This window comes from Phyllostomus discolor, chromosome 6, assembly GCF_004126475.2.
Source record: "Phyllostomus discolor isolate MPI-MPIP mPhyDis1 chromosome 6, mPhyDis1.pri.v3, whole genome shotgun sequence".
Classification (NCBI taxonomy): domain Eukaryota; kingdom Metazoa; phylum Chordata; class Mammalia; order Chiroptera; family Phyllostomidae; genus Phyllostomus; species Phyllostomus discolor.
The window spans coordinates 61,354,727-61,367,704 of NC_040908.2; the positions used below are offsets into that span (position 1 = coordinate 61,354,727).

Here is a 12,978-nt window from a genome sequence, read left to right on the forward strand (position 1 = left end):
CTGAGAGTTAACGCTGCCAACAGAAATGGGACCCGTATAGCCAGAGAGACTGCATTAGTCCGGCCTTCCTGAACAAGTCCTTGACCAGCTGGCCAGCAGAGCTAGGGAGGTGGCGAGGCACTGATAGCAAAAGAAAAGATCTTCCAGGCTCCAGAACGCCTGGGTAGGGACACGGCACGGAACCTCCCAGATGATGTTATTTTAAAGTGCTCCGTCAGGGCCAGGGAGTGGTCTGACACATCTCTCTTTGGAAGCAGGAATCCCCAGGCCCCCTCACCCATCTGAGCTGTCTCCATATTACCCACTGTCTCCCGGAGCTGTCGGACAAATCCCCCACCCCCTCGGCTGGCTCGTCCCACAGTAAGGAAACTTGGAGCCTTTCTCACCCTCATTCCTTCCTTCTGCTCAGTTCTGCTCTGTGCACCTCCAGCTGCCCATGGGGGCTGTATACAGCTGCCCCACCCACCCAGGTTCCTCCCAAGCCTTACTTCCCACTTCCTGCCATTTGTTTCTCATCCTTTCTCCCCAACCCGTCTCCTTCTCTGTCCTGAACACTCCCATTTTACCCAATATGCTGACCAGATTCCCTTGCTCCTAACCCCTGCAGGCAAGGACAGCCCATGTACTCCCTTCCTCCTGGTGGCTTCCGGCACCCGTACCCTGCCCTCGCCATGAACGCCTCAATGTCCAGGTGAGTCCGGAGATGGGCTGTGAACACAGAGTGGCAGTGCAGGGAATGGTTGTCCACTAGTGTCCTTGCCACTGCTGACCATTAAACAGCCTTCTCCTGGCAGCAAACGAGGAGGCCCAGACTCCCTTTTTCTCCCGCCTCCCTGGTGGGAAGGATTCTCATGCCCACAGGGTCACTTTTTCCCCATCTCTCCAAGATAAGAACTTCGAAGCCTTGGCACTTAACCCGCTGGTCACGTGTCCCCACATGCTGAGCTTCATGACCCTGAAACTTTTTTTTTTCCTTACCTAGCTCCTGATGTGTCTGATCTGGACACACTCTGAGAACCACTTCTTAGGGGTTCTGTAGTTTTCCCAGAACCCACCACCATACCCCATGGTATTGCATCTGGCCTGCTTTACTTGCTTGCACTACCTGCCTTACCTTTGAGTTTGGAAGCTCTGTGGATCTCAGTATTTCTGGTGCATCCTTCTTGCGGCCTATTCATGGAGATGATCGTACTACCCACTTTTCATTGAAGTAAAACAGAAAAACATAATAGTATATGCATACATCTTAGGTATACAACTCATTGGATTTTTACAGCTGTACACACACATGTATATACCCAAAAAAGGAGGCATCTGTGGAAAGTCCACTGAAGCTCTTTTGAGTGCAGTCACTAAAGCCAGAGACTGGGAGACTGATTTTCCTGAAATGATGTCAGGGGAGTGGGGAGTAAAGGGGACTCCAGGGCCACAGGGACCAGCTCTACCTGACAACAGCACCTCTAATGACAGGAAGTACAACCCACGTGAGCCCCTATTTTCCCATTGTGTACCCTGTTCGGACCCATGATACCATCTTGTCTGTTTCTCATCCTACTCGCTTCCAGCACCAGAAATAGGAACCCTGTAGGGGAGCGGGGGCTTGTTGGGTGCTTCCCAGACCTGGTTCTGTCCAGCAAGGTCAATGAATGGCCATCCATCCCTCAAACTCGGCCATCGCAGAGTTGTTTACGTGCCTCCGCACTAAAGGCAGGGAGCCACCCGAGTCCTCTGCTGGGTGACAAGCATTCAGCCTGAGTCCCTCTTTCGTCCTTTCAACCTGTCGCACAGCCTGGTTTCCAGTCGGTTCTCCCCTCACATGGTGGCTCCGGCCCATCCTGGTCTGCCCACCTCAGGGATTCCTCACCCCGCCATCGTCTCCCCCATCGTCAAGCAGGAGCCGGCGCCCCCCAGCCTGAGCCCAGCTGTGAGCGCGTGAGTAGCCCGGGGTCTGGGCTGGGGTGGCCAGTCTCTGGGTGACGGTTGCTATGTATTTTTCTCTCCTAGTGGCGTTCAGAGGGCAGCCCTGCAGCCTCCCTCTGCAAATCCTCTCCCCTAAGAACAGTCCCTCTTGACTCTCTGAGACATTAAGCATCTTTTCTCACATTAAAAAAAGCTTTACAGTCAGGATTTAGAGGCTGCAAGAGAATCAGAGAAAGCTTTTAGTTTCCCTCCCTCTGGAAAGGAATTTTCCCGCTGTCACATGGTTGACCTGTGGCTGAGCCAAGACAAGCACCAGACTGAAGGGCAGGGCAGCCAGTTGGTGCCTCCTGGCCCGGGAGAGCCCCTCCCCTGCGTCTGCCAAAGGGTCCTGCCCCCTCCTCTCCATCACCATCACCAGTGCATGTCACCACCACCCTCTGCTCCTTCATCACGAAAGTCTCCTTTCATAGATACGGCCTAGGTGATCCAGAGACTTGGAGCTACTAGTGGGAGATGCTCAGGTGCTGAGAGCAGCCACTTGAATTAGCATTGAGCGGCTCATCTACCCTCCTCAGCGCCGTGGGCCCTTAGCCGCACAGAGAGGCGGGGACTGGGGAGCTGGATGGCAGCTGACACGTGCTAACCTATTCCCAGGAAATCACCAGTCACGGTGAAAAAGGAGGAAGAGAAGAAACCCCACGTGAAGAAGCCTCTTAATGCCTTCATGTTGTATATGAAGGAGATGAGGGCCAAGGTGGTGGCTGAGTGCACCCTGAAGGAAAGCGCAGCCATTAACCAAATCCTGGGGAGAAAGGTAAGATCCGCGCTCACCCTCCAGGCGGTGTGGGCCGTGTCCCCTGCACTCATTGCTCCCTGCCCTCTCTGGCCCTCTCTCCCACAGTGGCACAACCTGTCCCGAGAAGAGCAGGCCAAGTACTACGAACTGGCCCGGAAGGAGCGGCAGCTTCACTCCCAGCTCTACCCCACCTGGTCGGCCCGGGACAACTACGTACGTGCCCACCCAGGCCCCAGGAGCAGCACAGGCACGAGGAAGGGGGAGAGGGGAACCAGCCGCATGGATGGAGGACTCTTAAGGCCAGGGAGAAGCCCATGTTTCTATAGAAATACAGAAGGCATTTCAGTTCTCGGGAGATCAGCAAGGACATGGTTTTGATGTCCTGACAACAGGCTTAAATTGGTGCCCCTTCCGTTGGCCTGGACCCATCCTTCAACTCCCTACTTCAGGGAGCAGTATGAGCCATGAGCTAGCTCCCGGTGGTAGAACGCCCCTGGCCAGGGGTTCCTAGTTTAGGGTCCAGAGACCAGTGCGTGCACCTCAGCTGGCATGTCTGATAATTCCCTGAAGCTACACAGGTTTTTGTATGTATGTTCTTACTTGCTTTTATCTGGTAAGAGGGTTTGTAGCTGTATTAGATTTTTCAGTGGGACCTAGGACACCTCAGGAAAAGATCAAGAACCACCATGCTAGGGAGAGAGATGGAAAAGCAAGCCTGAGTGCAGTGAGAGGCAAGGCCCTCCAAAGACCAGGACACCCGACTTAGAGAGGAAGGATTGAATGGGGCAGGGAGGGTGGCACCCCTGGACGGGGCGGGGCCCATCTGATCTGATTGCTCCCCACTTCCTATCTGGACACCACCCTGAAAAGCCAATTGCTCTGTCTCAGGGACCTCTTCCTTTGGCCATATTTTTTAGGGTAAGAAAAAGAAGAGAAAGAGAGAAAAGCAACTGTCACAGACACAGTCCCAGCAGCAAGTCCAAGAGGCAGAGGGTGAGTCTGGAGGAGGTCACTGCCTCTTTTCTTTGCCTTCCCGCTGTCACGGCTGCCCCCACCTGCACATTACACCCGGGTCTGTGACGGGTGCTATGACAGTGCTGGATTCCAACAGCTGCCATTTGCCATGTTTCAGGGCCGCTGCCTCATGTATACTCAAGTGAGTGTTACTTTTAACCCCCTTTTTAGAGACGGCCAATTAAGAGGCTCAGAGAAGTTAAGGAATTTTCCCAGTCACTGTGCTGGCTAAATGGTGGGGGCAAGATTGGGTCCCAAGTACTTTCTCACTTTGAAGCTTAGGAGCTTTTGCATTCACTTCAATTGCGCCTTAGTAGAAGGTTAGTTTGTAAAATCAATGCATGAGGTAAAAACTGAATGTAGTTGAAATTCCCTTAGGAAGGCAGCACCTTAGAGACTGACATATCACCTGTCAGTAAGTCCAACAGAATCAGCTTTGCCTCCAGTGTTTTTTGTTGGTCGATCAACAGAATAGTTTGCTTCAGTTTGAGGGCCACTTTGTGCCAAAAATATGTACACCAGAATCGCACCTAGTGAGCACAGAGGTATTCCCGCTGTGACAAGCATTTAGGTCACGCCTCCATCTCCTGCTCACGCCAGGACCAGTGTGAAGCTGCTGCTGCCCTCGAAAGTGCTTTGGCTCCTCGTCTTCCTTCCTTCCTCCTTCCTTCCTTCCTTCCTTCCTTCCTTCCTTCCTTCCTTCCTTTCTTCCTTCCTTTCTTTCTTTCTCTATTTCTCTCTCTCTTTTCCTTCCTTCCTTCCTTCTACATGATTTGTGTATTCATCTACATATGAGCACACATAAATAATGTATGTGATGCAAAATCCACTGCACAGCATGCTGCTTAGCCGGTGCTACACCACCTCGGACAGTATTGTAAACTAAAGATTTTTAAAACAAATTGAATGCAGCTCCATCCTCAAAAGGATGAAATTTAGGCAGGGAAGGTGATGAGCTGTCTTCCTTCCAGTCAGACACTGAATCATTCTTGGTCGCTTTGGCCTTGCCTCTTCTCTACGCTCTAGGCGTCCTTGAATGCAGCTTTCTAGTCCTGAAAGCCTTGGACATGATTTCAGGTCCTCACTTTCTTCCCTGGAAGGATTATTTTGTTTCCAGAGATGTGTACAGCCAGGCCTCTCCTGCCGCCTCCACCTCAACTGAGAAACTAGCTGCTCACTTCCTCTGGGTTTTTTCCCCCTAGGTACTCTGGCCTCCAAAAGCAAGAAGCCGTGTGTTCAGTACCTGCCCCCTGAGAAGCCCTGTGACAGCCCTGCCTCATCCCACGGCAGCATGCTGGACTCTCCGGCCACCCCCTCTGCAGCCTTGGCTTCGCCGGCTGCCCCTGCTGCGACCCACTCGGAGCAAGCCCAGCCTCTCTCCCTCACCACCAAGCCAGAGGCCCGGGCCCAGCTGGCTCTCCATTCAGCTGCCTTCCTGTCCGCTAAGGCTGCAGCCACATCCTCTGCCCAGATGGGCAGCCAGCCCCCACTCCTCTCCCGGCCCCTCCCCCTCGGGTCCATGCCCGCAGCTCTGCTGACTTCCCCCCCTTCCTTCCCGGCCACGCTCCATGCCCACCAGGCCCTCCCAGTGCTCCAGGCCCAGCCTCTTTCCTTGGTCACCAAGTCTGCTCACTAAGCTGCCCTGTGACCTATGCAGGCTGTCAAGTGACCCATCGAGTAGTAATGATTCAGAAGAGAGAGAGAAAAAAGGAAACTTTATTGGTCAATATTTGACCACTCTGGACTGTTCTGTAAAGTGACTGGTAACAACAGTACTTTACATTTTGTAGATGTAACCAGTAGCTGATCGTAAGGCTTTTTTAAAAAATAAAACAAAATTCACAAAAAAAAGTATTTGAAAGAAAGAGAATTGAAAAGTAGTGTGGCATTCTTCCCGTACGTGCAGTGGTGGATGGACCTGGGCAAAGACCCCCTTCTCTCTACCTCTGATACTCGTCTCCCCCCTTCCGGCGCCCCCAGTGCCCGGGCCTGCACCCGGCCTGCATGGCGGCCACTGCTGCGAGTTCTAGCCTGTCGCTCTTCGTCAGACCCCGCCCCTGGACATTAGCTTTTACCTCACCCAAGTTTTTCTCCTTTGCTCAGCTCCACGGGTTCCTGCCTACATCTTCCTCGTCCTCTGCCCACTGTAAGACTGTCACCATGTGAGAAGACACTTTGCCTGGTTTGTCTCCACCAGCACCCCCTTTCCCGCAGTGGCCCCTAGCCTCCAGCCCCCAGCTTTGATGGGGGAAAAGGTCCTCTGAAGTGGTTCTTCCCTGCATTTAAAGGGACTCAAGGTGCCTGCCACTTCCTTAGTGATGAAGTCTGTGTTCCACCCCTTTACCAGTCAAGGTCGGCCCCCCACAGTCCCAGAGCGGCGGCCAGCACCTGCTCCGGGGACTGGTTCCCGTCACCCGGGTCCGTGCTGGCACAGTCTGCCAAAGTTCTGAAGACCGTCCTCCCTCCCCCATCACCTCACATGCTTCTGTGTGTATTTCTTTTTGTTTTTATGGGGTTTTTGGAGCAATTTGAACTCCCAATAAGCTGTTTATTTTCACAAAAGAAAATAAAATTGCAGTTGCAAGACCTTTTCTGAGTGTTTTAATCCCTTTGTTGAATCAAGCCCTCTTCTTCATATCACACCCTGTGTGAGATTTTTGTGGGCGCGCAAAGAGGGTTAGCACTCGCTGGACAGGGATATGTAACAGGCAGGACGCGGCTAGACGAATCCAAATTGGCTGCGAGTGTGCAGCGACCAGTCAGCATCAGTAACTGATATCTGCAGGTAGGGACTCTTGCTTCCATATGCCCTGGAATCGCTGAGATGTGGGGGGTGACCTTCGTCTGCTTTGCATAGTACCTAGCACCACAATTTTTACTTAATTTTTAAAGATTTTATTTATTTTTAGAGAGGGGAAGAGAGAAAGAAAGAGAGGGAGAGAAATATACATCTGTGGTTGCCACTTGTGCATCCACTACTGGGGGCCTGGCCCGCAACCCAGGCATGTGCCCTGACTGGGAATCGAACTGGCAATCCTTTGGTTTGCAGGCCCATGCTCAGTCCACTGAGCCACACCAGCCAGGGCTAATTTTTTTGTAACCGCTCTATTGACCTATAATTCATATAACATATAATTCACCCATTTAAAGTGTACACTTCAATGGTTTTTAGTATGTTCAGAGTTTTGTACCTATCATCACAGTCAATTTTAGAACATTTTTATCACCTCAAAAAGAAACCCCATATATACCCTTTAGAAGTCACCCTCCATTTCTTCCAGAACTGGGTGACCACTAACCTACTTTCTGTCTCTGGGTTTATCTGTTGTGGACAATCTGTCTGAGTACAATAGTACAGTGTGTGGTTCTTTCCCACTGACTCCTCTCGGTGCATTTTCAAGGTTCACCCATATTGTACCATGTATCAGAACATGTTTTTAAATTATGGCAAATATACATGACAAAATTTGTCATTTTAAGGGTATGATTCAGTAATTATTCAGGTATTATTACATTCATAATGTGCATACATTATGCACACTATTATGCACAAACTGTTTCCAAAACTTTCCATCGTTCCAAACAATCTCTATAACCAGTAAGCAATAACCCTCATTCCCCTTCCACCCAGCCCCTGATACCTCTAACCTACTTTCCGTTGCTATGAATCTGCCTACTTTAAATAGTTCATATAATTAGAACCAAAACATTTGTCTTTTTGTGCCTGGCTTTTACAACTTAGCATAATGTTTTCAAGGTTCATCTGTGTTGTTACACATATCAGAATTGCATTTGTTATTTTAAGCCTTGATTAAACAGTTTAGTCTTTTCTTTTTTATGAGTATTTGCCAGGTTTTTAAAATTGTGGTAAAATACGTACAACATACAATTCACCATCTTAGCTATTCTTAAGTGAGCAATTTAGTGGTGTTAAGTGCATTTACAAGATCATGTATCCCTAACCACTACTGATTCCCCAAACAGAAGCTCTATACCTAGTAAGAAATAACCCCCCATTCCCTTCTCCCCACAGATCTTAGGAACTTTTAGGCTGAGTGGAATTGCTGAGTCACAGGTAATTCTATTTAACTTCTTTGAGGAATTGCCAAACTTTTCCGTAGCATCTGCAGTATTTTATATTCCAGCCAACAATGTGGGGTACCAATTTCTCTATATTCTTACTTGCACATTATTTTCTGTTTATTATTATTTTATTATAGCCATCCTACTAGGTGTGAAGTGTATCTCCTTGTGATTCTTTTTTTCTTTTAGAGAGAGAGATGAATGGGGAGAGAAACATCGATTTGTTGTTCCATTTACTTTCGCATTCATTGGTTGATTCCTACGTGTGCTGTAACCAGCTGAGTTGTCCAGCCAGGCTCTGTGATTTTTTTCTTTTTACAAACAAATAATTTTAATTATTTATTCTTTTTTAAAAACAATTGTATTCTTTTTTTTAGATTTTATTTATTTATTTTTAGAGAGGGAAGGGAGAGAGAGAGAGAGAAACATCAATGTGCAGTTGCTGAGGGCCATGGCCTACAACCCAGGCATGTGCCCTGATTGGGAATCGAACCTACAATTCCTGGTTTGCAGCCCGCACTCAATCCACTGAGCCATGCCAGCCAGGGCTAATTATTTATTCTTAAAGAGGGTAAGGAATAGAGAAAGAGAAACAGCAATGCAAGAGAGAAACAGCAATGGGTTGCCCCTCCTATGCTCCCCAACTGGGACCGAACCCACAGTCCGGCCATGTATGTGCTCTGAACTGGCCAACTTTTACTTTGTGGAAAGATGCCCAGCCAGCGGAGCCACATGTGATTTTGATTTGCATTTACCCAATACTCACGATGTTAAGCATTTAGTCATATGCTTATTAGTCAGTTGTTCCGACACCGTTTATTGAAAAGACTGTTCTCTCCCCCATTGAACTATTCTGCACCCTTGTCAAAAATCAACTGGTCATAAATGTATAGAGGCTTGTTTCTGGTCTCTCAATTTTATTCCATTCATCTATATGTCTCTTATTTAAAATATTTTATTTTTAGAGAAGGGAAGGGAGGGAGAAAGAGAGGGGAGAGAAACAGCAATGTGTGGTTGCCTCTCATGTACCCCCCACAAGGGACCTGGCCCACACCCCAGGCTTATGCCCTGACTGGGAATTGAACCAGTGACCTTTTGGCTCACAGACTGGCACTCATTTCACTGAGCCACACCAGCCAGGGCCATTTATATGTCTTTAAGCCAGAACCATAGTATCCTAATTACTGCAGCTTTGTAGTTTTAAATTTGGGAAGAATGAATCCTCTAACTTTGTTCTTTTTCGAGCCTGTTTAAGTATTCTGAGTCTCTTGCATTTTTGTCTGAATTTTAGGATCAGTCTGTCAATTTCTGCAAAGAAGCCAGCTGGGAATTTAATAGGGATTGTGTTGGTAGCTCAATTTGGGAGCATAGTCATCTTAACAAAATTGGGTCTTCCAATCCATGAATATGGGATGTCTTTTTGTCTGTTTAGGTCTTCATTTTCTTTCAATAATGTTTTATAGTTTTCAGAGTATCAGTTTTGCATTTCTTTTGAAAAAATTATGCATAAGGACTTTATTCTTTTTGATGCTGTTGTAATTATTTTTTTCTTTTTGTTTTTTAATCCTCGACCAAAGGCATTTTTTTTTTCATTGCTTTTAGTGAGGGGAAGAGAGAGAGAGAGAGAGAGAGAGAGAGACATTGATGTGAGCCAGAAACATTGATTGGTTGCCTTCTCATATGTGCCCCAACTGGGGATCGAACCCATAACCTGGCATGTGCCCCGGCCAGGAATCGAACCTATGACCTTTTGGTCTATAGGACAATGCTCCAACCAACTGAGCCACACCAGTCAGGGCTGTCATTATTTCTTTAAAATTCCAGTTTTCGATTATCCACTGCAAGTGCATAGAAATACCATTGGTTTTATATTGATCTCACATCTTACAACCTTGCTGAAGTTGATCTAACAAATTTTTAGAAAATGCTCAGGATTTTCTTGACACAGGATCATGCCATCTGCAAACAGAGATAGTTTTACTTCTTCCCTTCAATCTGGATGCCTTTATTTCATTTTCTTGCATTAATGTCCTCAGTACTTCCAGTACAAAAGCAAATAGAAGTGGTAAGAACAGACATCAGTCTGTTCCTTATCTTAGGGAGAAAGCATCCAGTCTCTGGCCATTAAGTATAATGCTAGTTGTGAGGTTTTTGTACATGCCTTCTTTCAGGCTGAGGAAGTTCCCTTCTTTTCCTAGTTTGTTGAGTGTTTTTTACCATGCAGGGGTGCAAGGAAATTTTAATATTTATTCAAGTTACCTCCTACTACTCCCTTAAACCAAAATTGGTATGAGTTAGGAGTTAGTGCTAAAATGTTCCTTCTCTACTCCTATCCCAGGTAAAAGCAGTGCCTGGAGAAAAGCCACACACGTGAAATAGGTGCCACCATAGACCCGCCGTGCCAGACAGCCAGGCCTTCGATACCATTCAGTTATTACACTTGTCCTTTGTCACCTCCCTCTCCTAACTCTCTAAACAACTCCTCCCTCAGGCCCTCGAGTTAATTCCCACTTCCTCACTCTCAAAGACTGCCTTGCCTCTTAGAATATCAACAAAATCGAGGCCACACTACCCAGTCTCCTCTCGATCCTCCAGTTTGCTTCAATCCATCCTTCCTCTTCCGGAGCCAGGGCCACCCAGTTCCCAACCTGAAATCTGCTTTCTGTGGGGTGAAAAATTAAAGATGCCACAAGGAATAGAAACCATAACACACATTGAAATAGAGGCTCACACTTGTCAAAAGCAGATAAATGGTAACGCATTTGTTGCAACATACCACGGACTCTTGTGGATCACCTGTGCTGTCACCAAGGACAGCTTTTCCTGAGACACAGGTGAAAAGATACTTCTCTTTCAGGAGCATCTATCAGGAGGCCGGAGGGGGCCAGCCATGGGTAATACCCTCTGTTGCAGAACAAACAGTAGAAGAGCACCGATGGTGTGGTGAGAGGTGTATGGGAAAAAGTTACCACGAAAGAACAAAACATTTACACTCTGGAGAAACTTTTGCATGGACCAACACACCAAATGTTTGCAGAAGCATTAAGAGAGTAAAACCGGCCTGGGCTGGTGTGGCTCTGGATTCCTGCAATTGAAGGGTTGTGGGTTCGATTCCAGGTTAGGGCACATGCCTGAGTTGCATGCTGACCCCCAGTTGGGCGGGTGTATTAGGCAATGGATTAATGTTTCTCATGCACATCGGTCTTTCCCTCTCTCTCTCCCTTCCCCTCTCTCTAAAAATATATAAATAAAATCTAAAAGACAGGGAGAGAAAGCAAATTCTAAAAACAAACCAAATGTCCACTGAAAGGGGAATATAATAAATTGAGGTGTATTTTGATACAGCATTGGTTGGGACTGAGTGACTGTAACAATAATGTTGCTTCATAAATGAAATCACAATAGGATATGGAGTCTAACACCATTTATACAAAATTTAAAAACAATAAAAAGAAAAGATTATTTCAGAAGATAAACGATATGACTAGTTGTAGCACCAAAGCTACAAATAATTTGTAAGACAAGAATTGTACGTATGATTTTATAATTTACTTTTTTTTCAGTGAATAAGTTATATGCAGAGAGATGCCTATTCAGAAAAGATCCAAAATTTTCATGATAATAGCTCTGGATTACAGGATATTTTTATTTTCTAACTTTGGTTTATCTTTATTTTTAATTTTTAAAAATATTTTATTTGCCCTGGGTGGTGTGGCTCAGTGGATAGAGCACCAGACTGTGAAGCAAAGGGTTGCCAGTTGGATTCCCAGTCAGGGCACACACCTGGGTTGTGGGCCAGGTCCCCAGTATGGGGCGAGCAAGAGGCAACCACACATTGATGTTTCTCTCCTCTTTCCCTCTCCCTTCCCCTCTCTCTAAAAATAAATAAAATCTGTTAAAAATGTATTTTGTTTATTGGCCCTGGCTGGTGTAGCTCAGTGGATTGAGCGCAGGCCTGCGAACCAAAGCGTCACTGGTTCGATTCCCAGTTAGGGCACACATGCCTGGGTTTCGGGCCAGGTGTCCTCTGGGGGGCGTGTGAGAGGCAACCATACATTGATATTTCTCTCCTTCTCTTTCTCTCTTCCTTACCCTCTCTCTAAAAATAAACTAATTAATTTTTAAAATATTTTATTTATTTATTTTTAGAGAGGAAGGGAGGGAGAAAGACAGGGAGAGAAACATCGATGTGTGGTTGCCTCTCGTGCACCCCCAGCTGTGGACTTAGCCTGCAATCCAGGCATGTGCCCAGACTGGGAATCAAACTGGCAATCCTTCGGTTCACAGGCTGGCACTCAATTCACTGAGGCACACCAGCCAGGGGTATTTTTAATTTTTGTATAATGACTATGATAATAATAATAACTTTTGTGAGCTTTAATTACATGCTACTGTGTTAAGTACTCTATATGAATTATCCACTTCTCAACACTTTTATTCCCATTTCATAATGAAGAAATTGGTACTTAAAGCATTTAAGTAAATTGCCCAAAGTCATATGAATTACTTGTCCAATAAATATTAAAGAGTAACAGGGACTATTTTTGTCCTACCAAATTGGCAGGTTAAAAATACTCACTGCTGCCCTGGCTGGTTCAATTCCCAGTCAGGACACATGCCCAGGTTGCGGGCCAAGTCCCCATTTGGGGGCATGCGAGAGGCAACCGCACACTGATGTTTCTCTCCCTCTCTTTCTCCCCCACTTCCTATCTAAAAATAAATAAAACCTTTTAAAAAACTCACTGCTATCAAAGGTTGAGTAAGATTAATATTTTTGAGGGTCTATCTCATCTTAAAATGTACCTAGCCAGTATAGTACCTGACAAGAAATAACTTACTAACAGTGGAACGCTGAAAATAATCCAGATCTCCAATAATAAGGGAACTGTCACAAAAATTACGATCAATTCATAAATTACTTTTTAAAAAGATTTCACTTATTTATTTTTAGAAGAGGGGAACGGAGGGAGAAAGGGAGGGAAACATCCATGTGAGCGAGAAGGTGCCTCTTTCACGGACCCTAACCTGGACCTAACCCAGGCATGTGCCCTGACTGGGAATCAAACCTTTGACATTTCACTTTGTGGGACAATGCCCAACCACCTGAGTCACGCCAGTCAGGGCATAAAACACTTTGTATGAAATCATTAACAATCATGTTTTTT

General features: G+C 46.6%; 1 protein-coding gene across 1 annotated transcript in view; it reads left to right on the forward strand.

The window, feature by feature from the left end:
* TCF7L1 (transcription factor 7 like 1) overlaps positions 1–6,321 on the forward strand; it is a 150,050-nt gene extending 143,729 nt beyond the window's left edge. Inside the window, exons 6-12 of the mRNA XM_028516029.2 lie at positions 258–360; positions 608–691; positions 1,789–1,932; positions 2,575–2,734; positions 2,822–2,929; positions 3,634–3,709; positions 4,933–6,321. Of these exons, the coding sequence (XP_028371830.1) occupies positions 258–360; positions 608–691; positions 1,789–1,932; positions 2,575–2,734; positions 2,822–2,929; positions 3,634–3,709; positions 4,933–5,366 (1,109 nt within the window). The 3' untranslated portion in view covers positions 5,367–6,321. The remainder of the gene's footprint in view (positions 1–257; positions 361–607; positions 692–1,788; positions 1,933–2,574; positions 2,735–2,821; positions 2,930–3,633; positions 3,710–4,932) is intronic.
* Positions 6,322–12,978: the final 6,657 nt, after the last annotated feature.